The sequence below is a fragment of the Agelaius tricolor genome, unplaced genomic scaffold (genome assembly GCF_023055355.1).
Source record: "Agelaius tricolor isolate 1412-34295 unplaced genomic scaffold, bAgeTri1.0.p SCAF_15, whole genome shotgun sequence".
In the NCBI taxonomy this organism is placed as follows: domain Eukaryota; kingdom Metazoa; phylum Chordata; class Aves; order Passeriformes; family Icteridae; genus Agelaius; species Agelaius tricolor.
The window spans coordinates 18,410,250-18,437,778 of NW_027269275.1; the positions used below are offsets into that span (position 1 = coordinate 18,410,250).

General features: G+C 44.3%; 1 protein-coding gene and 1 long non-coding RNA gene across 5 annotated transcripts in view; one reads left to right on the top strand and one right to left on the bottom strand.

Moving 5' to 3' along the window:
- Nucleotides 1-1,431: 1,431 nt before the first annotated feature.
- On the bottom strand, nucleotides 1,432-26,887 carry KCNG4 (potassium voltage-gated channel modifier subfamily G member 4). 4 transcript variants are annotated; one of them, XM_071440774.1, is made up of 6 exons: nucleotides 26,665-26,887; nucleotides 22,611-22,706; nucleotides 19,582-19,629; nucleotides 16,276-16,434; nucleotides 14,628-15,427; nucleotides 1,432-2,389 (listed from the first exon to the last, which is right to left on the bottom strand). In XM_071440774.1, exons 5-6 carry the CDS (start codon nucleotides 15,375-15,377, stop codon nucleotides 1,604-1,606), a joined length of 1,536 nt encoding a protein of 511 aa, XP_071296875.1. In that variant the 5' UTR covers nucleotides 15,378-15,427; nucleotides 16,276-16,434; nucleotides 19,582-19,629; nucleotides 22,611-22,706; nucleotides 26,665-26,887; the 3' UTR covers nucleotides 1,432-1,603. The 4 variants fall into 4 exon arrangements, with proteins under 4 accessions (XP_071296875.1, XP_071296877.1, XP_071296874.1 ...); XM_071440776.1 differs by lacking the exon at nucleotides 22,611-22,706; XM_071440773.1 differs by lacking the exon at nucleotides 22,611-22,706 and having other exon boundaries at nucleotides 16,276-16,646.
- Nucleotides 15,307-27,529, top strand: part of LOC139596462 (uncharacterized) — a 49,795-nt gene continuing 37,572 nt past the window's right edge. The window contains exon 1 of the long non-coding RNA XR_011681324.1: nucleotides 15,307-15,727. This is a non-coding gene — a long non-coding RNA (uncharacterized lncRNA). The remainder of the gene's footprint in view (nucleotides 15,728-27,529) is intronic.

Below are 27,529 nucleotides of genomic sequence, written 5' to 3' on the forward strand. Positions count from 1 at the left end.
CTTCTGGCTCTACATGGGTACCCCAAAAGGAGCATCTTCCATTTCCAACAGAAAAATCACTGCCACTGCCTCTCTGGCAATCATTCCCCTCATTCTTTACTATTTATACCTTTGGATTCTTCTTAGAAGAAGAATTTTCACATTTTCAGAAGCCAATTTTCACATTTTCAAGAAGCCTATTTTTTATCTTTCTTCCAGAGAAACCATCACCATTCAACACAAAATATAACACCAAGGCTTTTTTGATATGGTCAGTAAGCTTGAGCTCTTTTTTTTTATTCCTCATTTTTATTTTAAATAATTATATGAAAAAGAAGTTTGAAGACTTTTGCTGTCTAGTATGATATGTTTACAGTCTGCATACCACAACTGCATTTCAAGCAAATGCTCTTGCAAACAGTGTTTTATACAAAGCAGTGCAATTTGTTAGGTACAGATTGATCATCTGGCTACAGGCAAACTTTGAAAGCTGTCACATACAGCAGTTTTATTTTATTTTAAGCTTGTTACTGGCTTTAAATACAGAATTTGGATTTGTGTCTGTATGCCTGGTGGATGAGCTGTGGATAGCCACACTGGTGTGTAGCCCTGAAAGAATGTGTCCTAACGCCTGGCTCAGGAAATTCATTGCAAGAACACTGGAAACTCAAAGGCAAATCAAATAACAAGTGTGTTTGTGCCAACAGAAGCTGGTTTGTTTGTTACTCATTCAGTGTTAGGTATTCAGCAAGATGCATGAGTGGTAGAGACAAAGTTTCTTCTTCGTAGTCATGGAGAAGAATGAGCATTTATCACTGAATAAACTCTGGCTTTTTTACATTCTCCCAACCTCCAGCTCCACAGGGATTTTTTGGAGCTGGCTCTGTTGGGTTGGCTGCTGCTTATACCTATGCCAGGATAGCACTGTAACCTGTGCTGTTGCTTTGCTTTGTGTATTTTGCTGATGCACACATGTGCACATTTCTGTCTGTGGTTTTGGGAACGGCCCAGGCCAGGCTCAGATCCCTGGGTAGATGTGTTTGATGGGGTTTCAGGCTCAGTTCCCTGTGTAGATGGGTTTGATGGGGAAGGCCTGGCTCAGATCCCTGTGTAGATGTGTTTGAGGGGGATACCAGGCCCAGGTCCCTGTGTAGAGGTGTTTGATGTGGTCTCCAGGCTCAGTTCCCTGTGTAGATGTATTTGATGTGGTTTCAGGCCCAGGTCCCTGTGTAGATGTGTTTGATGGGGGACACCAGGCTCAGTTCCCTGCATAGATGTGTTTGATGTAGTTTCAGGCCCAGGTTCCTGCGTAGATGTGTTTGAGGGGGACACCAGGCCCAGGTACCTGTGTAGATGTGTTTGATAGGGGAGGCCAGGCCCAGTTCCCCATGTAGAGGTGTTTGATGGGGTCTCCAGGCCCAGGTAGGTCCCTGTGTAGATGTATTTGATGTGGTTCCAGGCTCAGTTCCCTGTGTAGATGTGTTTGATGGGATCTCCAGGCCCAGGTCCCCACGTAGATGTATTTGATGGGATCTCCAGGCCCAGGTCCCCATGTAGATGTATATGATGGGATCTCCAGGCCCAGGTAGGTCCCTGTGCAGATGTATTTGAAGTGGCTCCCGGCTCAGTTCCCCGTGTAGATGTATTTGATGGGGGAGGCCTGCCCCTCCAGGATCAGGCTGTCCGTCTCGTTGAAGGTGTCGCTTTCCCCGGCGCGGTTGGCGCTCTTGGCTCGGCTCAGCCGCGACTGCAGCCGCTCGTGCTCCTTGCGCAGCTCGGAGTAGGAGTGGGAGAAGGTGTGGAATATCGAGGTGGCGGGGAAGGACATGATGAGGATCCCGCTGAGGATGCTGCTCAGAGCCACCATCTGGCCCGGCACGCTCCGCGGCACCATGTCCCCGTAGCCCACGGTGGTCATGGAGATGATGGCCCACCAGTAGGAGGCGGGGATGCTGGTGAATTCCAGCACTCTGCCCGACTCGTTCTCAGCCAGGTACACCAGGGGGGAGAAGAGGGTGACGGCCACGCACAGGAAGAGCAGCAGCAGCCCGAACTCCCGCGTGCACTTGCGCACGGTGAGGCCCAGGGTCTGCAGGCCCAGCGAGTGGCGGGCAAGGCGCATGACGTACAGGATCCTCAAGGCACGTAAAACCCGTAGCACCAAGCCCACCTTCTCCAGGTACGTGTTGCTGCTCGGCCTGTCCTCCTCCTCGCTGGAGTCGTCCTCGGAGAAGATGAGGGAGGCGTAGTAAGGGGAAATGGCCAAGAAGTCGATGATGTTCAGGGGTCCTTTGAAGAACTGACACTTGCTCCTGGCCTGGATGAAGCGGAGGCAGAACTCCAGGGAGAACCAAGCCACGCAGATGGTCTCGATGACGAAGATGTAATAGCACTTCTGGGAACACTCACCCTGCCACAAAGCAGAGAGGGAAATAAACAAAAGAACAGTCTGTGAACCAGCATCCAAAAACGCTGAGGGAGAGGCAATATGAATCTGCCTGAGTCACTGGCAGCAGAGATAAACAAAACCAGCTCACAGGTAGTGTGGCAGCTGTCCTTCAGTTCCACAGAGAATACTAAGCACACAAAATAGCTGAACAAACAGCTCATTTGCCTCTCTGGTCATGGTCAGGCCTCATTGGTCAGGTAGGCCATGAGGTCTACCTGCCTCATTTTACCCTGTTGCTTCTTCCAACTACTAGAATGAAACCCATCTATGTATAAAGTCCTGGCATGCAGGCTGTAAGTCCTGAATGTCACAGACAGGTAGAAAAATTATAAAAGAAAGGCCTCATAAAATCATATATAAATAGCCTGCTCTATTAAATTAATAGCTGGCCTGTCACTTCTAAATGCAGCTAAGTACTTTGCAAGTTCTCATGTGAAAACATCTTGAAAATGAGAGTTCATTAGCACAACAATCTATTTCTAGGGTGAAAAACAAGTGCACCTGTATAAACAATAAAATCTGTCCCATGAGAATCAGTTAACAAAATATGTAGACAATTCAAGAACAGAGAGATTTGATGGACAAGTAAAATACCTTTTACTAACCAATACAGTAATTGACAAGAAAGTTATCAAATTACAAATTAAAGTTGCCCACGAGGTCTGTGAAAACTGTATAAAATGAGTTGTGTGAATGAAATATTGGCTTTTCCCACATGAAGAAAATGGAGTCACGGCAGACTTTTTACAACACTCAATATTTCCCACTTTCTGCTGCACTTGGGAGTAACAAGTCTTTCTGCGTTACAAAATTGGCCAGCAGAGGTTCCCCCTCAGGACTGAGTTTTACCCTGCCCAGCCCTCAGAACAATTTAGCTCTGTAGCACCATTTGAGGATTTCTCCTTTCTGCACAGTAAGCTGCTGAGTCCATATTTTACCCCTAAAATGAAACACCACAGAAGCTCCATCAGCCCTGCCAGGGCTCTGCATGCAGGGTCAGGCTGTGGCTCCATTTGCAGTCAGGGCTGGAGCACATTGATGTTTGCAGAGCTGCTGACTGGGCTTGATGAGATTGCCTGCAATCAGCACTTGTGTTGTGCAGTGCTTACTCTCTCTGAACCCTGAATTATTTGTACAGTGCAGCCTGGACTCTGCACAAAACCTGCCTCTGGTCACCCCAGTGATGGGGCCTCTGAATTATTCATTGCTCCCATCAAGATTTGTTTAATTTTTTGTTAGCTGGGCTGAATTTCCAATACATCTGTTATTTATTTGCCTTTAGACATTTGCAGGTGACATTGCTCTCAGATCATCGTGGGGTTTTCCCTATTCCTTCCTTAGAAAACAGAAGAAATTTTGTTTAAGCTGGTTAAAACTTGCTGGTTTGTTAAACCTGGAAGGTTTAACCATTAAGATGTAGGCTGTCTTTTGAAGTGAGCATGAAATTTCAAGGTGTAGCAATGTAGAGACTGTTTGGGAGATTTTTAATTCTTGCCACCCTCAGTAACTTCAGTATTCCCTATGGAAATTTGTATTTACTGAGTGAAGGCAATTTATGCTGTCAGCATAATGAGAACATGCTCATTGCCTTCACATGGGGAGATGGATTTCATCCCAAGAGTTTGCATGTGAATGTTTTATATATTAGGAACATTTGTATATATTATGGAATGCACCTGACTTGATTTATGTAGAATATCCCTCTCTAATGTCAGTCTCTTCCAACATTCTTCGTCCTTTTGAATGCCCTGTTCAAAAGCAGCAAATATTGAAATGAGAGGGGGTGGGGGAGGAAATATCAAGCACCAAAGCCAATTTCTGTTTCTCCCAGTAGTTTTGAGGATTTTTACAGCTCAGTGTTTTATGTGGCTCTCAGAACTGTTGTCCAAAGAACAGGCAGAACACACACTGACTTCAAAGCTCTGTTCTCACCAAAACACTGATGCTCCTGTGTCAGTGGGAGATTTCAAATTGTTTTGCCACCCCATTCCCATTAGTTACTTTCAGTACAGCCCAAATACCCTGATCCATGCAAGCCTTTTTTTGCTTAAATGGCAGATAAAGAAATCTCTGTGCCACCACAACTTCTGCACAATTCCTCTTTCTGAACAAGCCAGTCACATTTGGATATTCTAGTGCTCAGCACCTGCCAACACAAACCACAAGAAACTCCCTCCCTCGACCTCACCATTAACTGGAGTGGAATTCTGGGGGTTTATTTCCAGATCTTTGAGTCAAATTTTCACTGAGCTCCTTCTCCTCCTGCCGCAGTTTTGCTCACGGTGGTGTGGGAGCTCTAAAAACTCCAAGCTGGGGTGGTGATGACTGTGAGCAAGAGGGGAAGATGAGGTTTTATTTAGAAGTGACCACAGCATATTTTGGGAGGGCTTTTTCAACCAAACCATCTGACATCAATCTGTACTCAACCTGTCACTGACTTTGATGGGAGAACAGTTATGACAGGCCCAGCAGTGAGTATGTAACTCTTTATACTTTATTCATCCTGCAGATTTACTTTTCAGCAATGCAAGAATTTATCAGGATTTATGGAACTTGCCTCCGGCAGAAATTCTACAACCTATGATATAAATGTAATAAAATGAGTGCCTGGTATTGATCTTCTGCATGAAATGAGCATTTGGCTCAACAATGAATGAAACAATATTTTGTGTGTAAAAAGATACATACTGAGCCTGCTGCCTGAAATATTGAGTGGTTTCTTAGATTTATAAACTACCTCAAAGAAGCAAAGGAGTTGTTTCAAACTCCTCTACCACCAGAGATAGTAAAAAAATTCAAGCTTCCTTTTGATTATCCCACTCTGGTGTATAAGAGAGTGGCTTATTTTCCATGTTCTCTTATGTGCTGGAGTTTATGGTGTTACAGTGAGATTGCTCATTTTAGGATATTTCTGTTAAATTCTCTTTAAAGAAGGAAAAAAAAAAAAAAGTTAGTTCATGATAAAAGAGAAGAAGAGCAGTACTGAGTGCAGTTAACCCAGTTCCCTCTGAGGAAACAAGAGCCCAGGGGAACCCTCCTGGTTTTTGTTTTCCACTCACAGAATCCCAGAATGGTTTGGGTGGAAGGGACCTTAAACCCATCTTAAACCCTTAAACCAGGTTGCTCCAAGCCCTGTCCAACCTGGCCTTGGATACTTCCAGGGATGGAGCAGTAAAAAAGCAATTTATTCACTAATTGTGAATTCCAGCTAAATGTGCTTGAGATATGTGCCAGGAAACATTAATTAAAGTGTAATGACATCTAGGATAACAAACAGAACCAGATCCCAGGGTTATGCAGCACTAGCCTAACTTACAACAGGTATAAATCTCATCCAGTGAAAATAATATCTTTACATGCATCAATAATTTCAGTTATGCCCAGGGAGACTGAATCAGAATTTCCCCTGCAGAATATATCTCTCATCTATCCATGCTGGTTTCCAGATGCTGCTCACTTTTTTTTTGTGTAGACAAGGAAAAACTTGATTATTACTGAATACCTGTAAGACACCACCAAGGAACTCCTCTTGTTCCTTCAGGGTCTGCTCTGTGCTGATCACTTGTGTCCCACCTTTCTGCCCTCTTAAGACAAATGACAATTAAAATATGCTTTGGAAAACTTGTTCTGAATCATTACCTGATCCACCCATGAGTTTTCTGCTGCCAGAGATTTACCCCAATACCTTTTGCAGTGGGTATTTACCCTTTATTCCCTCTTAATCTAAAGTACAATCAGGAAAGAAATCCTGTTATTCCCATGATGTTGGGAGTGCAGTGCTGCAGCTGTGTGAGGATAAAATTGGACAGGCACCAACTTTCTGCCCTGGGTGTGATTGACTCTAAGTGGAAGTTCATTGGCAGCAGTCTGAGCCTGTTGTCTGTGGTGTGTAATTTGGGATTTCCCACAATCTAAAAACAGGGTGGAGTCTGGGAGGTAAAACAAGCAAAACTACAGGATTTCCTGTGATCTCCTTCCTGTGCTTGCCAGGGAGCTCTGCTCAGGGTGGTGTCAGTGATTCCAAGTGTTTCTTGTGTCAAATGATCTATTCCCAAGTTAAATAGCAAATGATCCATTGTGTCAAATATCTATTCCCAGGTTAAATAGCAAATGATCTATTGTGTCAAGTGATCTATTCCCAAGCTAAATAGCAAATGATCTATTGTGTCAAATGATCTATTCCCAAGCTAAATAGCAAATGATCTATTGTGTCAAGTGATCTATTCCCAGGTTAAATAGCAAATGATCTATTGTGTCAAGTGATCTATTCCCAAGTTAAATAGCAAAAGTTCCTCCAATGTTGTGGAACACTTTGCTAATAAGCACAGCTTGATCAGTATCTGGATTATTTCAGAATCATGTCATATTTCCAGAGCTTTGGAGTGGAAATCAATATGTACCTCAGCACAAGGTGTATGTGCTGCTTGCACAGCACACTGGTGAGAAAGGAATCTCGTGTTATTTATGAAGCCAAGCTGACAGAAGTCCTTGAACCCAGCTAGAAGTCATAACAGAACCCCTGCATGCAAACACTGTTATTCCCAGGGCATGTTTATGGGAGCCAGCTAGCTCATCATCATCATCATCATCATCATCATCATCATCAAACAAATGAGCAAGGGCTGAAAGGATCTGAGCCCTGCTCCCAGCCCAGGCTGCAGCACTGATTGCTCCTGGGGAAAGGGTGCCCTGTGCTCAGTGACCCACACCCCGTGGAGCCAGAACCAGGCAGGGAAAGAGCTCAGATGCCCCATCCTCTTGGAGTCCTAGAGGAGTTTCCCTGAGCACAGGACCTGCACCTTCTCACCCTCTGCAGCAGAGGGACAGGCTGCCAGAATGCCACCGTTCACACCAGGAGCACGCCTGCCTCCATGGCTGCTGCAAGGTCATGGTTCACATCTGCTAAATTTATCCTGGCAGGCACAGGTTTTGTTTGGCACAGCCAAGCTGCTGCTCAGATCCTTCCTGTGATGCACACACTGCTCTGTGGACAGAGGCCAGGGTCCACCAGAGAGGCAGCAGATGGGATCAGCCTGTCCTGCAGCTCCCGACCTGCCTTCTGCCAGCCTGTGCTGTCCAGCACTTATCCCAGCAGGACTGCTCTTCCTGCAGCCTGGCCCTTTGGCCAAAATCAGCCAGCCCTCTAGGTGCAGGATTTAGAAGAAAAACCAGCAGGAATTTCCCTCTCTAAGCCCAAGGCTGCCATTTCCTGGTTGGGGGCTGTTTTCCAGCCTTTTGCACTTCTCACACCTGGGCAGTTCATCCTGGTCTAGAGCTTCTCCCTGAGCAATTCCCTGTGTGTGAAAAACACAAACTAATGGCATGGTGTAAAAACAAGCTTTGGTTCTTCCCACAGACCCAAGGCAGTGGGAATACAGGGGAGGCTGCAGGTCTAGAGCAGGGTTAGGAAGGAGCAGAGGCAGAGCAAGAGCTGGGTGTAGGGAATGAACTCCCCAGCTGGCTCCAAGCTGTTCTTACCCCGTTGACAGCAGGAAATGAACAGATACAGGGCAGAAATCCCTTCTGGCTGTGAAGTGATGGCTTGGTTAGGAAATGTGGTGGCAGTGTGGGTTCCCTGCATACCTGAGCTCTGGGATGCAGCTGCAGTGCTGCAGGTAGTGCTGAATCACTGCGGCCGCATTGACGCTGGTATTTGAATAATTAAACCACGCTCTGCTGAATCAAATGGTGGGGAGGGAGAGCTTGAAAACCCTGTGTTATGGATCACACCAGCTCATGGATTTATGGTTTCAGCCTGGTGCAATAAAATCAGAAGGTTACAGCCTGCTGAGAAAGACTCTAACCTGATTTAGGGAATGATGAGCTTGTTAAAGCAGTGCTGTGTATTCTGAGAACACAATGAGCTCCCACTTGTTCTACTTGAGGGGAAAGAAGCCTGGACTTAGGAAAACAATTACTACAATTACAGCATTTGAGGAAACTGAACTAATATTGGTGTTGTATTAATGTGGACATTAGAAAGAGCAGAGAAAGAAAATAATGCTCTGTGTCCAACAAATAACTATCCCCTCTGGGGCAGAAGTGTACCTAAAATAAATTGTTAAAATTAACTTTTAAACTTTAGTCTGCAGACACTGTTAGAGTCAATCTGAAGAATCTGGTTTTGATTTCAACCAGTTGGTAACTCCAAAGTGTTGGTGTTAGCAGAAAGATGTGAAAGAGTAAATTTTTCTTGTTTTTCTAGTAAGGAATCTAACAGACAATTTTGTAACTGTGCAGAGCAGTGCAGTCAAAATGACAAGGAATTAATCTGAACTTGGAAGGATAACCTTCAACTGACAGTTTTGCTGCTGGTCAAAGCATTTTGCCTGTTACTGTTTCTTTGTTTCTTTTCTCACTGCATTGCAAATTCTTCAGAGAAATTCCTTCTTATTGTAACTCTGGAGAACAGCAGGTCCCAAAGATGGTTAAATCTGTTTTAAGGGGAGATACTGGCACTAATGAGAGGTGCTGACACTGTGGGAAAGAACTTGGGGGATAAATTAGAGAGTTTTCCAGAGATGGAAAGGCAGCACCCATCTTCCCAAAGAAAACATTTATTAAGCACTCACCTGTGCTTGAGGAGAGCCAGGTGAGGGGAGTGACCAGGCTTTTGTAACAATTACAGCTCTAAAAGCAGCAGGAGGGGGAGAAATCCTGAATGCCAGTGAGGGCCACGTGCTGGCACACTGCACAGCTGCTGGGGCAGTGCCCAGTGCAGAACAGCTGGAACAGCTGGAACAGCTGGAACAGCTGGGGGGTCCCACAGGATGGCGTGCAAAGCTCGGAGCCTCAGCACTGCTGGGACACAGCCAGGAGGGGATGGGCATAAGGCACACAAATAATGTCTAAATGTGCTCCCTGAACACTGGACACTGGCTTTGGAAAGGCAGGCAGGATCCATTCCCTCCCTGGAGGGTCAGAGCTTGTGCAGACACTGATTGTGTGTGGCAGGGAGGGTGAGCATCCCCTCTGTGCCCTTTGGGCTGTGCAGAGCAGGGCTTCAGTGAGATGAGCATCATCAGAGCTGTACAGAACAGAGCCAGTGCTGAACTGGGCAGTTCTGGGTGTGGGTGCCTGGGAAATGGTCACTGATAGTGTGGGACTCTGAAATCAGGGTCTTCACACGATGGTGAAATTTCCATCTCAAAGCTCTGGGTGTTGCTGGCCTCAAAAAAAGGCAGATGCCATAAAGCAATAATTCATAAATATATATAATAAAGCAATAATTCATAAATATGTATTAAAAAGCAATAATTCATAAACATATATCAAAGTCCCATGCTTGAATATTCTGATTTCTGGTTTTAATGCTTTCTTATTTAACCTCTTCAATCATTATTAATTTAACTAATTCACTCCATGAAGCACATAAATAGCTGGGTTTCACCGTGCTGAGCACACCCAGACCAGGAGGGTTTGGGGGCTCCAGTGAAGCACATTTTCCTACTTCCCTTGCTAATCAAAATGGTCAGAAAAAAATCAGAATTGCACTGGATGCTTGGACAATTTAAGAGAGGGATTGTCTGCAGAAAGTGACCGGATAAGAACCCAGAATAAAGTGCTTGAGCAGATGCAATAAAGCCGAAGCACATCCAGCTTTATTTTCAAGTAATTTCAAGTCATATGTATATAGCAGTATATTTATAGATAGGCATGTACACATATGCCTTTATAGTATTACACTTTAAATGAGCATTACATTTTCTTTCTCTTCACAATAAGGCAAATAAATTGGGTTTTTCCCCCATAAAGTAAAATTATTCCAGTTTTAAAGAAAACCTGTTTCTTGGCAGTTTCCCCCAGTGTGCAAGCCAAACATCCTTTAGCATCATACAGAGAACTTCAGCAACATCAAGCATTAAAAAACTAATCAGGGCCTCCAGAATAATGGTGTAGAATATAAAAAATAATTTCAAAGTGGTTCTATTTGTTAAGTACTGGGTTCTCCTCATCTGTTCTGTTTTCTGGATTCTAAGTGCAACCAGAGACCAGAAACTTACTCCTTTAAAAGGAACTCGATTTTCACATAATCAAATGATCCCAGGAAAAGAAGCTTTAAAAAAATGAGTATTCTGTGTTTCAGGATAAAACCTTCACATGCAACAACAGTGGTTGCAGTTTATGATGATTTTGTTTCATTAGGTCCTATAAAACACCTAAAGCAATTCCAAGCTTCTCAAGGTCAGGTAAGAGCAAACACAAGGATTAGTAGTAACAAGGTCAGGGAATGGAAATATCTGGGGGTTTTCTTTCCCCCTGACCTTAATTTGCTGCCTTCCTGGAGGACAGACCTTGCTGTAGCCTTTCTGCTGAGTCATTTCTCCAGAGGATGCCAACTTTAGGGACTCATTAAATGAAATATCTCATCCCAAGGAAAGTCCCCAGAGTACTTCAAAGTGATCTCCCTCTCCAGGCCCCTCTGCAGTGGTTTTATCCCAGACTCTTCTGGTGTAATGGTGTTGTTTTTTTCCTTTGGGTTGGATGTGCTGAGCAGTGGCTGTTTCAGTCACCCCTCTTAGACTGTAACTCTTATGAGGGACTGGGACTTTTGGGGGGCTCTGATGGGACTTCTGTCCTGTCTGTAGTGGGATGATCTGGATTTCTTCATTTGAGAGTAACACTGCTGAATTTTGTCACTTCAGCTTTCCTATGCTTGGTCTCCTGTTCAGTTTTGCAGTTCTCTCAGGCTTCCTGTTCAGATCAATAACAGATTTTCTCACCTCTAAATATGCCTTTTTTCCTTATCTCTACATGCCTTGAATAATGCACATTGATGATATTAAATCTGTTTTTTACCAAAGACAGTTTGGTAAAAACTGTTTGGTAAAAATAGCTCCATAAAGAACTGATGCAAATATCATGGACAAGGATATATTTCCACTGGAAAATGTGATCATTCTGTTGTTTTATTCCTAACTAACATAACCTTGTTACTGATGGCTCCTCTCTCCTTAGCCTCACAAATAATAAAACCTTTTGTATATTCATTTCATGGTCAGACTCAAACTTGAGCTCACCAGAGCTATTCCTTTGCTACTCCACATTTTTACTGAACTTTTTGCTCACCCTTCAGCTGGGACTGTTCTCTCTGGGTTGAGATTCACATCATGTCCATATATGATATAAATGTTTGCCCAAATCTGGGTGGTTTTTTTCATGAGGAGGTCCCTAAATGGCATTTGGCACATTCTGGAGTGTGTCAGTGATAACAACTCCTCCTTTATTTCTCTGTCAGCTGCATCCTCCACTCCAGGCTCCCCCTGCCATCATCCCCTCTGCTGCCCCTGGGCTGCTCCTTCCCTCCCCTCTGGTTGCCAGGGTGACAGGGTTTCCCTGATGCAGATGCTCTCTCCTGGCTCCCTGCCATCCCTCTCGCACAGACAGAGCCGAGTTCTCACTTTCCCGAGCTCGCTGAGGACTCCTGGCTGCTCTTGTGCCTGCTCTTTCCTCCCTCCTGGGCAGACCTGGCTCAGCAGCTGCTCACAGGACCAGGGATCTGCTGTGCCTGCAGGGTGGGATCAGCAGCCTCTGAGCCAAGTGAGTCAAGTGGAAGTCACCTTGCATTATTTTCCCTTTTTTTTTTTCCTCTGATCCATCTTGAGCTGGACTCCAGCCAGTTTTCACTCTCTTAATGTGGCTGTGGTGAGGAGGAACAGGACCCTAGAGTGGTAAATATGCAGCAGAGGTAAAGCCTTTTTTGTCTGTTTTTCTGAATGGGTAATATGGATAAATTCAATTTCCAGCGTTGGTGGCATTGGAAAATGGATCCTTGCAGTAATTTTAAGGACATTTAGCTTTTGCCAAGCTTTAACTCAGAATTGATTAAACCTCACAATAATCTTTGAATTCAAGTGTGGAATTTCAGGTTGTTCAGAAACTTTGTGAATGAATTTGACTGTCTTCTGTCACTGAGCAAACAGGTATCGAATCATCTTTGTGTTCAGCCCTAAAAGCAAAAATTTCAGGTCCTGCATGCTTGTTTCAGGTTGCTGGTAAATGTGGCCCCATCTTGGACTCACTCTCTGAGGTCAGTTCTGAGTTACAAATCAACAGAGAGTTGATTTTGCTAAGTATGACTCAGCTGCAGCCAAGAAATCCTAATTTTAGTCAATTAACTTCATGCAGCTATTTGTCCAGCTCCAGTTAAAATGCTCTTTTGAGAGATCAGTAAGGAAATCTTAGTTGTTGCAGGCTAAGAATTTAGGGATGGACGTTTAAGGATGCCAAAACTGCTTGTTAGTAGTTCAGATTCTCTGCTTTTCCACAAGGCATGAGTATTTTGTCTCATACATTCCCCTATTTTTCCTGTGGCAGAACATCACATAATTCATAGAAAAGGACTTTTAATACTCTGTATTCTGGGGCACAATGACAAAGTGCATGAGGCTGCTGCTGTAAGTGTAAATTATGGAATGTTTCCAAACGTTTGGACAAATGTGGTCCTCTCCTCAAGTTCATCCTTCATCCTCTCCCCTCACTTCCAACAATCCATCTTTTGAGCTTATTTCAATGCAGTTTGCTTGTTTTTAAAGTGCTGATATACATGCAAATCTCTAAGTAGTAATGTCATCCTTGTTCTATAGGAAATCAGGAACAGCAGCTTCACTGCAGCTCCCAGACACACTTATAACCCTCAGCATGCTTTTCTTTCTAACTTATTTATTTTTTAAAACACACAACTCCTTACATCCAGCAGAGCTCTGCTTATGTGCTGGGTCCTTTACATGGGATTTATTTATCAAAGCTTTTCCTGCAGTGGTTGGGAAATGAAGATAAAAAGCCCCTTCCATTAACAAAGTTAGTAGGAAGCACTTGCTGGAGCAGAGTTTGTAATGTTTGTACATTGAGCTGGAAGAAGGATGTTCTATATTTAAAGTGCTTCCTTGGAAGAAGCATTGGAACAGTGCTAACAGCTTTTCCTGTGAAAACCGTTTTTCCTTTTTTCAGCCAAAAAGTAATAGAATAGCTGGTGAAGGCTGCAAGAGCACCAGGCTTATTCCTGACAGGTTGGAGCCTTCCTTAGCAAATGGGAGTTAATATTCAAGGGGTTAAAAAGGAACAGGGAATTATCTTAAATTTCAGCCTCCTGTGCAGTCCTCAGTTTTATCCAAAGACATCAAATATCAGGATTTATTATAACCATGATAAGGCTGCTTTGACCAGTAAAACAGATACAGATTTTTGTCTTGTACACACCAGGCTGTGCTGTAAATGTAAAAATGACTTTATTCATCAGTATGTGACACTCTGAGGAGTGTCTTGTCTTACAGCAGGGCTTGGGGCAGGGAGTTCATTTGACACAGATTTCCTCAGCACTTTTGGGAGGGCAATTTGCAAATGAAGTGCAGGATTCATTACAGAGATTAGTCAAGGTTATTTGATGAATTTGGACGTTACCACATCTGAAATAACTTTGGATTCTTGCTCATCCTCTGGTCCATTATTACAAAAATAAATCTTTTAAATACTGAAATATTTACAGTAATGTTATAGAGAAGATCCTTCATGTGTGATACAGGCTCGATTTATTTGCCCTGAATTAACGTGGATGAGTTTTTTGAGAAGGGTTTAAGTGCAGTTAGCAGTTCAGATAGTGCTTGGTATTGTTCCTACAATATGTACATATATATGGGGCAAACACAGAATTCTTTTAGCATGGAATTATGATTTTTTAGAGGCACAGCTTTTATGTATCAGTATGTGCAAAAATACTTCATCTGCCTCTCATCCTTCAATCTTTATGCAACTACTGAAATGTAACATATAAAAATTAATGAATATTTCTCCCTCTTTAAGCATCTGACAGTTTTATCACAAGGGAAGATAACCAGCTGTTTTTAAAGTAAAGATGTCAGAGGAAAATATTTCTGTAGCTGATGTGTCCAAAGGAGAGATTGCCTGTAAATAGAGAGTGAAGCATCTTGAAAACTCCACCATGTCAGTTTGAGAGCCAGTGCTAACAAGTTAATCTTACACTGGAAGCTGCTTCTCAAGAAGGAAAAACCACCCTATACTGGAGAGCTGAAACATCTGCTCTGTCCAAAAGCTTTTTTGTATTCTAGCCAAAAATCAGTCTAATATTTGTTCCCATTATTCTTAACATGATATCACTTGAAAATGATAGCACTAATTTGAGCCATAGCTGGGTTTTCTGTCCCAGTTCTGTGGTTAGAGCAGTTAAGAAGGACTGACTTACCCTGTCTTCTTCAGCTCTTAAGTCTGGCATTGTGCTCACACAAAGGCTGACAGCTGTGGTGGCCACAAAGAGGATGGAGAGACAAGCAAAGACTTTGCCTGGCAGTCCTGACTGGGGATTTTCCACCATGTCTCTGAGTCTGTTCATGAACTGCCCAAATCTGGTTTTCTCATCCAAGACGCACGAAGCCTCCTTGCTCCTCCGGAGCTCCTCTTCTTTGCGGATCTCGGCCAGCTCCTGCAGCTTCTGGAAGAGTTTCCGAAAGCAGCAGTTCTCCAGGTTGGACTCCTCAATGCCCCAGTACCTCAGCTCCTCCTGGAAAGACAAGGCACACATGTCTCTCAAGAGCATCAGCTTCCCTGCTGCGAGGAAGCTGACGATCATCCCGAAAGCGTTGGGGTTCCTGTCAAAGAAGAACTCGTGGGTGTCCTCGTCGTAATCGTCGCACAGCTGGATGATTTCCTCATAGCTGCTGCAAAGCTTCAGTTTGCTCAGTCTGGTCAGGGGAAACTCATCCAAAGTACTCCAAGGCAGCAGGTATTTGATGCCCCCAACGTTGATCATGATCTCTGTCTTCAGATCGACTGCAGACACTTGGTCAGGGTGGTAAATCCTCCTGGCCCTCTGGTAATGGACCCCCTTGACAGAAGGGGTTTCCACGCAGATGGGAAACAAGTGGCTCAAGGAATTGCAGGAGTTGTAGCTAATGTTGCTATAGTCTTGGTCACTGCCTCTGGAGAGAATAGGCATCTCTAAGAGTTCTCACCGGGACATCCAGAACAGCATCAGAGCAGGGGGATCTGTCAGCCAGAGGAGACACAGGGAGGAGGAGAAAACATAGCAGAGGTTACTGCCAGAGGAAAGGTGTCTCCAGCCACTTTCCTCAATCAGGAAATCAATGAGTGCCTGTTTGGTAAGTAAAAGTCACCTCTGTGCCTCTTCCTGAAGCCTGCAGCCCGTGAATGAGCTTTGCTTTGCTGCCTCATTGGTTGTCTGGCAACACAGGCACGGAGCACAGCTCCAGCCTCATTCATAATTATCACCGAGGCTCGGGAGCCTGCAAATCCTAACGGGAACACCTCGGGCTCCTCTCCGAGCAGGTTTGGGCACCGTTACATCCTTATTTTATCCTTATTTTGCGGTCGTTGTCACTTTGCTTTCTTATTTCTGTAAACCCCTGACCACGGGCTGACTCAACTAAGCTGCTTAATAGTTATTAGCGACAGAGTTATTAGTTATTAGCGACAGGGCAATTACCTGCCATCAGCTGGATGCGAAGTTCTAATTGCTTTAACGGGACTGCTCAGATCGTGATTCCTCTGCTCTCGCTGCACGCCCGTTCTGCCTCTCGGGGGGATTGCAAGGATTAAAAATACCTTAAATTCTGTCTAAATGATGACTGTTCTGATCCACCCGACCTCGTGCCAAATTACTGCGAAGTTAGAGAGGAATCTTTGCCCACAGCGGAGTAAACTTTGTTATAAGCAGGCTGAAAGCGTTTTCTCACCTCGGAGAATTTAACACTCCCCTCCTCCTTTCAGGGACAAACCCCTGCTTTTGCCTACAGTCCCTAAAGATGAAAAAACCCCTTTTTTACCCCAAGACAGGCAAGTGCGAACTGCAAAGAAAGTTTCCCGAAGTGACTTACCGGCGGAGCAGGGGCAGCAGGCGGGAGCGGGGCTGCCCCGCAGGTGATGCTCACCTGCCGCACACGGCAGCGGCTCCCGGGGGCATCGTCCGCCTTTGCTTACATGGAAAATCCCTGGAGCCCTCTGGAGCTCTTCCCTCTTCCTCCTTCTCCTCTTTCCTGGAAGGGGAAAGCAGCCGTGCGTGTTGCTGTAACATATGTTGTGCTGAGGGATCCTCCCAAAGGTGTCCTGAGCCGCAGCTCCTCTCCTGGGCTTTGCTGGTGGAGGATGCTGAGGGAGAGCTGCTGGATGCTGCCCTCTCCCTGTCCCTGCTCTCTTCCCTGCCCTCTCCCTGTCCCTCCTCTCTTCCCCCGGGACTGTCGATGTGGTCCTGGAAGAGGAGGGGAGAGGGAAGGGGGAAGGGCTTAGGAATAATCTCTCCAGCATCCCTCCGTGTATGCAGCAGGCAGCAACTGGGGAAGAACATGGAGTACAAGTCCCCGGCTAATGAGGTTTGATAATCAGTAAATTCTGGCAAATCTACTTAATAAAACAATTTCCAGCATAGTCATGCTACTGTCACTTGGTCTGGAGAAACCACTTCAATTTTTCAGCACTTTCCATGACCCGCATCCCTCTCAGAACTGGGATTTGCTCTTTAATATCCCTGGATGGAAAGGGGAATTTGTAAGGTCCATGGATGCTGTGCCTCAGCATTCCTTTGCCTGTTAGGGAAATGCTTTCCTTCCATAAAACAAAGGACCTCTGGCTTGTAAAGCAGAGGTCTCTTTTCCAAATCTGCAGTGCTTTTCCAACAGCCAAGAACTTTTTCCTTTGCTCTTACAGATTATAGGAAATCAAACCTTATCATTACTCCAACCTTATCATTAATCAAACCTTATCAAACCTTATCATGCTTTGCTCATGCATGGGCTGTAATGCTTTTGGATTCTGCACTTGGGATGGCACAGATTTCACACAAATTCTGTTTGCTTGGCCTCAGTCAGAGAGTCCAGGAAACCTGGGGTCAGATTCTGTGGACAGGTCCCCAAAAAGCCTTGGCTGGTGGCTGCAGCCAGCAGGCTCTGAGTGCATCCTGTCTCCAGAGGGATGTGAATGAATCTGTGGGGTTGAAATGCCACGCTGGGAGTGTGAAGGTCACCAGGAGGAGTGAGATGGGCACAAAGTGCAGGTGCTCCTCAGCCCTGGGAGGTGTGAGGGGCTGCTGGAGCCCTGAGCTGCTGCTCCTCAGCTTTTATCAGCTCTGAGCAAGGCTGTGGCACAGCCCAGGACAGGAAGCCTTCGCTAATTGGGCTTTTGGGGCACATCTCCCCGGGCCCACGAGGTGCCCACAAGATTAACTTCTTATCAGGCCTCACCACTGGGGTTTTCACTCAAAGCCTAATTATGCCATCCACAGAGAAAGACCAGATAGATGCCTGAAGGCTACAGAGTTCTGGGAGCACAGCTCAGAATCACTTAAATCCTGCACCTTTGTGCAGGACTCAGCTGGCTCTGCCCATCAGTCTTTCCTATGGATTATTTCTGTGAAGAAAAAGTAAACCCATTCTAATTAACTTTGGATGGATTGTTTCACAAAAGGATAAAACCAATTAGCATTTCCTTCCCACCTTGTGAAGCCCTTGCATGGTGCTGTTAAAGGTTATTTTTCTGAAGACAGCTGACAAGAAAGTGAATAAATCCAAAGCAATGAGAAAATTCTGTGTGCAATTGAGTGATTTAAGTGCTACATTTATTTATCAAGAAATACATGTACTTTAATTTCAAGTTTTCTTTTTAAAGAGTGGGTACTCTAATAGTTGTTTTATTGGGACCTGCAGCTGTGTCTGTAGCTGGATCAGGACCTTGTTGCTGGCTATAATCACACAAATATCTGTCAGAGACAGAGAATGGATAGAAATATTCCTATTGAAATTGATTCATAAATGCACACAAAAGAAAAATACCTGATTTGGTGTCTGAGGAACTCAGCTCTGAAGGACTTAAACATGCACCTCACCCCAGAGCTGTCCTGTCCTGGCCAGACTCTGTTTGTGCCCCCTTGGACCCTTGTGCCACATCTGTGGGAAATCTCCTCAGCACTGATATCTCTCAGCAGGTGAGAAAGGCAAATTCCTGGCTCAGTTCTCACATTTGCTGAGGTGTTTTTTCACTTTCTAAAAAAACTTCATCACTACTGCTGTAGTTCTCCTTTGAAATTCTCCATGCCCTTTGCAGCATGAAGTTGATAATCCTTACATTCTTTCTCTGTTCTCTGTTTCCCTCACAATTTCTGGAATTGCTCCCTCCTTGCTCTTTAGCCATCTGGTTATATCAGCTCCTTACACACCCTTTATGCCTTAAATGCAGTTTCCATATGCCTCACTGATTTGTTGGCATGGATGACATTCCTCTCTCCTCCTTGTTTCCCTCCTTGGGTAGCTTTGTCCTTCTCCTGTGATTTGGTTTAGTCCTCTGTTGGAATCCTGGATGCTGAGAACTTTAAACTTTCTGTGCTGAAGGGCATGGACCCACTGGAAAATAGTGAAAATATTTGACCTGAGGCTGTGGAGAAAACTTCCAAAATGGATTGATAGCACTGGGATTATGGGCGTGCAGTTTGATTAGAAGTGTGTAATACCACAGGGTAGAAAACTTAGAGTTTGGGGTTTTAGAATAGAGTAATATATATGGGGCAAGATGGAGGTTTTAGGGTGGAGGCTGGTTGTTCTTTTCCACCTTCTTCTCCGTGGGTTTGGGTGGTATTTTGTAATTGCACACAAAAGTCCACATTGCAACTTTGAGTGATCAGTTATTGGGTTAAAAATGAAAATAATTTAGGTGTCATTTCTTAATTGGATAGTTTAGCCTTAAAGGACCTTTCATAGGAAGATAGTTAGCCATTTTGTAGCTTGTTAGAAGAACTCAGGACTCGTAATACAGATAAGAAATAATAAACACCTGAGTCTGAATGCAAAATATCGTCTGGAGAGCTTCGATCCCGAGGCAGAGGCAGAAAAAAGGAGCCAAGAACTGGCAGCCCCTCCTCTCCCCCTGCTGCAGAGCAAGGACAGGGGGCTGCTGCTGCTGAGGAAGGAGCAGGAGGAGCCGCTTGCCCAGCAGGCTGGAGCCCTCGTGGCTGCGATGGCTCAGCTCAAACCCCATCCCTGGGACAGGAGAACCTGGCAGAGCTGTCCTTTGAAGGCAGCACATTTACCCCCCAGATTTCAGTCATTAGAGCCCTCACAGGACCTTTATTCAGGGACTGATCAGAGTTGATGCTGCAGGAGATGGAAAGCCGGTGGTGTTCACTGTCCCTTGCTCACCTGTGATTTCACCTCTCCTGTTTTGCTCTCTGCAGCTATGCCAGCATCCTGTATGAAGAGCAGATACAGACAGAAAACAGAGATTTCTGGTTTTTTTCCACAGAGCACATAATAAAACTGTAGAATTTATGGGCACAGGCTGCTGCAGTGGCCAAAAGTGTAAAGTATTTAGAAAAGAACTGAGAAATTTATGCAATGAAGGTTCCCTAGGCAGATCCAATGTCTGGCACAGACAGTCAGCAACCCACCTATTCCTGGGCACCAGGGAGATGTTTTAGCACAACCTGGATGTTTTTCCTGTTCTTTTTCCCCCAAAATTCTTGATGGATGATGTACAGGGGGCTGCTGGGGTGACCTTGTGTTTGTGCTGAGACACCTGAGGGCAGCCTGGGCTCTCTGAGGTTGGTGCTGCACCTTTGGGCTGATCATGCCGTATTTACCTGACAATATTTCTCTGTCAGAAGAGCCAAGAAGATCTGAATTATCTGTTTACATCCATATGTGCATGTATAGAATCTCCAGACCAATGATGTCTGTATATAATGGGCAATCTCACTCAGAAATGCTCAGTGCTTCCAGCCTCCCAACCATCCTGCAGGGAGCAGCTTGTAATTTAATAAAAGCACTGTTGTCAATCCTCCTCCCTCCCCAAACAGGCTTTTTGTGATGCTTAAATATAATACCAAGATAATTGCTTTGCCTGGCATCTCTAACACAAGATGCATTTCAGGCTTTTAAAGTCAGGGGGAAAACAAAAGTGCAAATCAAAATAATTATTTAAGGAAATATGAAAGCACTGGAAAAGAGGAGGGAAAAAATGAGGAAAAGAAATTAATTTTCAAAGCCTCCTCATTCACTGGCTTAGAAATCAGCATCTTCAGTGCTGCATCTTCAGTGGGTGCAATTTCAACACAAAATTGTTTGATGCTGTTTCTTTTACTGATTGAGTGCACAGCCTGTTGTCTGTGAGCTCTGTTTCTCCTTTAAGCCTCAGCCAAGGTATAGGTCTGGCCTTTCTAAGGTTCTTTATGTTTGTGCCATGTGAATGCTGATGATAAATAAAACAATTTTTTGGTTATTTGTAAAAAAAACAACAAAAAATTACATGTGATTGAAAAGAGCATTTAAACGCCCAAAACTTCATTTAAATGCTTCCATTGTGTTCATTGGTGGTTGGCACTTCTGGAATTAATTGGAATTAGATAGCCTTGTTACATGGAAATTCAGCCTCTTTTCAGATCCCTCTGCTACTCATGGGCCATAAAGAATAGCTTGGCCTCCTTTTCTCCATTTAATTATGACATTACACATTGCAAGGTAAACTTTAAGGATTGATGCCAACGTTTTATTCAGTCCAGCGATGTCTGCTTCATGTTCCTGTTTATATCCCCATAATTTGCCTTTATGAAGCAATAGAAATCCCCTCTCTTGCCAAATGCCTCGTTTGTATGAATAATTAAATTGACAGTAAAGCACTCGATCCACCTCTTCATTATTCAAGTCTTCCCAAGTTGCAGCATTATTGATTCCAGGAGAATAATGCTGCAATGGCCCAGGAACACGTGGTAAATCAGGCTGTGGGTACCCAAGGTTTGTTAAACATTTTATAAAATATTGCTGGTTCATCCCTGTCCTTGGAAACCCCAGCCATGATCCACGGTTCTGTTGTGCCACAAATTGTCTTGGAAGACTGGGTCACATATCACTGGCAGTGTTTTATTCCTTATTTCCTTCATTGCCTTTGTTTCTTTTTCCTCTGAAAAGTTTCTTTTTTCTCTGTCAACTCTGATGAAAGCGGTAAAGGGGTCACATCTGAATTACCATTGAAGCAAATGAACCATTTGGGGGCATTTCTTTGCTATGTAAATGTAAAATAATGTTCATGACGTGTAACACACACATTTCTGTGTTGTTTCTCTCCTCTCCATGCATGAGAACTGAACCTGTGCCAACTTTGCTCAAGTTTCCTCAAGTTTTCTGTGCTCTTTTCCTCTGGGCTATCTAGAAAATTATGCCTGTTAAAAACAGTGGCTGAGGAAAGGAATCCTAAAGGGATAATCATTCCTCCATGGACCCCAATGAATTTTGCATAAGGGATGAATCACTTAGGTTTAAAAGGGTTTAAGGAATTAAAATGTTGTGTGGCATGGGCAGAGGAAAAGCTGAGTGCCAGGCTTGGGGCTGAGTGCTGTTTCCTCTCCACACAGTGGGAGATGGATCAGGAGGCAATGCCCGGGTGTTGTGGGATCAGGATTTAGACAGAGGCAGTCCCAGCTCTGCCCTGACTGGAGAACAGGACCCAGAAAATCTGAAATCTCCTGATTCCAGCTCTGGTGAGCAGCTTCACCCTGAGCTCCACACACAAGCCTGGAGAAAAGGAGACTCAGGGTGCCCTCATCACTCTCACAGCTCCTGAAATGTGCCTGTGCTCACCTGGGGCTGGGCTCTGTCTCCAGCAGCACTGACACAACCAGAGCACACAGCCTCGAGCTGCACCAAGGGAAATCCAGGTTGGAGAGCAGGAAAAAGTTTCTCACAGAAATGGTGATAAAGCTCTGGAATGTTCTGCCTGGGGAGGAGGTGGAGTCCCCATCCCTGGGTGTGTTTAACAAAGCCTGGATGTGGCTCTGGGTGCCAGGGTTTAGCTGAGGGATTGGGGCTGGGTTGGACTCGATGACCTTGAAGGTCTCTTCCAACCTGGTCATTCTGTGAATTCTGTTTGAGGAAGGTTTTCTGCCATGTCTGAGCACCTGGAGGTCCAAACCAAAGGGCACATCTCAGCACATGCACATCAGGAAACAAATCTGGTCAGCATTTTTGACCTCACTGAGAGCTTGGCAACCAACTGGTTTGAAAGAGAGGCCTGGTGATAATCAGCAGGAGGCTGCTGCTGATAAATGAAGTTTTCCCTCCATTTTCTCTCCAGCTCTGCAGGCACATTTGGACTGTGCATTTTGATGTTTCTCTCAGAGCTGGAAACCTCTTGACAACATAAACTGTGAGGAAAACTACATAAATGCTTTTCTTACCGAGTGCTTTTTATTTTGGTTCCAGAGCATTTCTGAATCACACCATTCTCTTGACTGATACCAAGGGACTCATTTCAGTGGTGCAGCTCAGGATCACTGAAATACCACAAATATCCAATATAGAGCACAGGATACAGCCACAGACATCATAATTTCTCTTTCTGGTGACCCTCTAAAACCTGATACTTGACTGTTTTGAGTGCCAAGATTGGGTTTTTTACCATTTTCATGCATTTCTACAGCCAGGAACAGCAGAGATGATTAAGACAGAAAAAGGTTAGATTCAAAGAGAAGCTGTCTGAAGGGTGTCTGCACAGGGCCAGGTGACTGAGGGACTGTCCCTGTGCCACCATGAGTTAGAGAAAATTGCACCATTTCAGGATTTGAAGAGGCAAATGGACAGAAAAATGTGTTAATTTTCTAGGAAGAAAATCTGAAGAAGATTTTAACCAGATGTTGCAAGAGCTCTGCTATAGATGTGTCTGCCTACCAGTACTGTTATTTTCTGGGCTCTGCCTGTACACACAGACACACACCTGACTTACAGTGCACCCTGAAGTATCTGCTGTTGGCTGGTGTAAAATCAAAAGGGAAAAGGTAATATTGTGGTCACAATCCAGTTGCCATGGTAAAAATCTCTCTTTGTCATCCCAGCCATACCACTCAGTATCTCTGTGCCTCACTTTCCTAGTCATAAATCAAATAAATATAATTACTGTGGTCTTATAGGAACTGTGTTTGTAATACTGAAACATGAAAACAGACTCCCATTCAGGAGATATTAAAAAGTTGATCTTCAACCAATTCTGCTGGAGAAGACAGCTTTTTAACAGGTGGGTAAGTTACTAGAAAGACTGATTATTAAAAGTTATCTAGCTCAAGAATAAAACATAGAAGTGCTTTCAGCTTCCAAACAGAAAGAGAAATAGTGTTAAAATTCCTTTAGCTACTGTGACAAACTGCCAGATTAAAACATGAATTGCTAAGCAGGTGAGGTGGGTCTGAATACTGAATGCTGTTGATTTTTTTCCCCACTCCTGTTATAATTTATTTCTCAAATCATTTAAAACTAGTGAAGGAAGGTCTGAGAATATTTTTTTCTTTTAGTTTTTACTGGTGAGATTGATTTCTTCCTCTTGTTTTTCTTAATACCATACTTTTTAAATTACCATACAAATCCAGTTCTCCATTTATGATGCATTAAATGTAAAAAAAAAAAAAAAAAAAATCATTCCAATTATGTTTCTTCCCAAGCCTTGAGACCTTGTGTTAAAAGCAATATGCATAAAACTCATTGTTGTGTATTTAGCACCACACTGTTCTTAAAAAGTACCCTTGAGCTCTTCTTAATAACTTGGCTGGTTCTCCTTGGGATCTGTATTTTAATCCATGAAATGTTAGCCTTGTTGAGGCTGAAATATAAAGATGTTATCTGATCATGTAGGAACTCTTGGAAGCAGAAGCTGTGCTTGCAGAGCAGCCCCTGCAGAGCTGGGAGAGCAGCCCAGGCTCTGCCCTGATGGGCGCTGCCCTTTCCCCTTGGAGAGGGAAGGAGAGAGATTCCCCCCTTGTGTGAGTCCCTGGCTCTGCTTTGGGGATGAATTTATGAGGCTGACACTAAACATCTTTTAAACTCCCATCACTAGGGGAGGAACCTGTTTAGGAAGGACATTGAGGTGCTTGAGCACATCCAGAGGAGGCCACAAGGGGCTGGGAACACAAACCCTGTGAGAAATGTTTGAAGGAGCTGGGGCTCTTTAGCCTGGAGAAGAGGAGCCTTATGTCACAGACACATTTTATGAAAAATCCTTTTGCTAGGATTTTCCTCCTGAGAAGCTGAGAGGCCTCAGAAATGAAATGTAACCAATGGTTATCTGCTGCTGTGGAATGCAACAGCTGCATCTGGGATTGGGCTCATGTGGTTGTTTCTAATTAATGGCCAATCACAGCCCAACTGTCTCGGACTATGGTCAGTCACAAGATTTTATGATCATTCCATTCTTTTTTCCTTTCAAGCCTTCTGATGAAATCCTTTCTTCTATTCTTTTAGTATAGTTTTAATGCAATACATATATCATAAAATAATAAATCAGCCTTCTGAAACATGGAGTCAACATTCTCATCTCTTCTGTCATCCTGGGACCCCTGTGAGCACCACCACGGCCTTGGAGGTGACCTTAATGCTCTCTACACCTTCCTGAAGGGAGGTTGCAGACAGTGGGGTTGGTCTCTCACAGAACCAGAGGACACAGTCTCCAGCTACAGCAGGGAAGGTACAGGTTGGATATTAGGAAGAAATTTTTCACCAAAAGAATAATGAAGTACTGGATTGCTCTCCCCAGGGAGGTGGTGGAATCACCATCTCTGGATGTGTTTTAGAAAAGCCTGGACATGGCACTGGGTGCTATGGTCTGGTTGAGGTGTTAGGGCATGGGTTGGACTCTGTGCTCTTAGAGGTCTCTTCCAACCTCATTATTCTGGGATTCTGTGAACCAAGCCCTTCCCTCACCCCCCTCATCAGACCTCCAGCCCATCCAGCAGCCCTGGTGCTTTGCAGCTTTGTGTTTCTAAAGTGAATTTGCAGCCTTGGTTTGCCTGTTCCTCCCTCCACAGCCTTCCCCTGTGTGTTTGGAATTCCCATTCCCCATCTGGAGACAGACCCCTCCAGCACCCAGGGCTGCCAGAAACAAAACCTTGCACACTGCAAACCCAGAGGGTGGCTCAGGTTCCTGTCCTGCTGTCAATAATCCCACTTTTCCCTGACCTCTGGCTGCTTCATCACCCCTTGGTGCAGAGGAGCTTTTGCACTGATTGAAGGCACTCTAGAGCTGGCTTGGCACGAGGATTAGGAACTTTAGGAAGGTCTAAGTGCTCCTTGTGAGCTGCCCTGCCCAAAGCTGGCATTACCTCCTGTAAAGTGATCATTCTGCTCTCTCCATCTGGATTCCCCACCTCCTCTTATCCTACAGAGTCATGAGGGCTTATCAGCTGTGGCTGCTAAAAGGGCAGGGAGGAAAAATAATCAGCAAATGTTTCATTCACCATAATCTAAAAATTGCCATCACACTGAGTCAGCAAAGGTGGGACTGGGCAAGGGATGGATCTGTGAGTCATGTTTATAACCCAGCTTTTGTTGTAAACACTACAAAGATGCATTAATTAACAATAAAATCAAGGGAAATGCCTGGCAGGATAGATACAGAGACAGAGCTAGAGAGATTAGAGAAGATGGAAGGCACTTGTAAACTCAGGCTGAACCTGAGGAAATTACTGTGTGTCCACTGTGGGGGATTAATCTAAAGCAAACCAGGCATGAAGTAGGAAGAGGGATGAATGCAATGAAAAGCAAGAGTCAGGAAAGCAGAAATGCTGGCTGGTTTTACAGCATGTTAGGCTAGCATACAGCAAAACAGAAAGTGACTCCATTTGTTCCGTTTATCCACCAAACAAATCAAAAGGTGCTTGTGGAGATTTTTGCAAAGATGCAATGGATCATGGATTAAATGGGAGTATTGCTAAATTCTAACCTCCTGTGGCTTTGGATTTCATTGTTTGAAAGAGATTTACAGATTTGAAGTGAATGGGGCTGACAAAATCATTTAAAGACATGAAAGTTTTCTCTTATGAAGAAAAGGTAAAAGAATTTAGAAGGTTATGGGTGACACCACCCATCCACAGCTGTTGAGTGGCTTTTAGCATGAGGTGAAAGAAAATCCTTCTCTCAGTGTTTCAGGAACGATCTAAAATTTCATCTGAATGCCTGAACTAGACAACAGAAAATATCTTAAATAAAATACCACGTGGGCTCCTGAAGGAAAAGGAGTTTTTCCAGTGAAGTTGCTCCTCTCCCCAAAAGTTTTGTCCTCATCCAGTGCTGGTTTGGATGAGGCAAGCAGGGCAGGATGGGATTGGAGAGGATGGTTTTCCCCTTGGCTGGAGTGAGGACAAGACACACTGCTGCAAACTAAAAGCAACACCCCCTGCTCCCTATTAGGCAGCACAAACAGCACTCAGAGCATTTCCACATCCACTCATCTCTTTTAAGCTCTCTTACCTGGAGCTTAAATGACAGATCCTCCTGTTTCTGCAGTGCTTTCTTCCTAGCTCCTTTCAATAATTCATATTCATCTACACCTCATTCCCGGGCTCCTTTTCATTGCTCCTTTGATGAACAACAAGAGCTGAAATGTGCAGGAGATGCTGAGCTATGACCATGGCTCCAAACACTCCTGGTGTTGAGGGAAATAACTTCATTACCACTTGGGCTTTACTGCTTGCCTGGGAAATATCCAGGCAGTGCCTGACATAGAAATGTGTGGCACCAAGAGAGGGAGAAAAGGGTCTGCAGTGTTTCCTCATGCATTCAAAGCAGAATTTTCACAGCTCATTTTAACCATTTTGCACGGAAAAACACAACAAATGTGTCCTTTTCTTAAAGCAAGCAGAAATTATCCTGTTATTTGTTTTTACCCTCAGCAGTGTTTAGACCCAGGCTGCAGAAACTCCAAGTCCCTTGGAATTTTACATTAGTGCATACATTTTGTTAGCAGCCTGTGCCCAGAACAAATTCTGTCTCCAAGATGTCACTGTTTAGAACTTTCCTTTTTAGCAGTGATGTGGAAGGACTTCAGTAAATGGCAGCACTTGGCCCAGCTCCATCTCACTGAACAGGGACTAATTTGAATTTTATTCATTCCAGACTATTTCTTTCCACAGCAGAGAACAAGAAACTACTTAGAGGGTGATAGAGATCTCCCCTGTTGCTTGTCCTTCCTTTCTGGGTATTTAGCTGGCCAAAAGGGCCTGTCTTTCAACCCTAATGACCTCCAATAAATAACTGCACTCAGTGGCCCAGCCCAGGCTTTGTGTGTGGGTGTCGATTTTCCTGCTGGTAATATTTAATCTGCTGAAGGGATTGG

Coding starts and splice junctions, on each gene's coding strand:
- KCNG4 (XM_071440775.1), bottom strand. CDS start 15,377: ATGCCTATTCTCTCCAGAGGCAGTGACCAAGACTATAGCAACATTAGC. Junction 2,390..14,627: donor TAAGAGCTGAAGAAGACAGG/GTAAGTCAGTCC, acceptor GCTTTGTGGCAG/GGTGAGTGTTCCCAGAAGTG.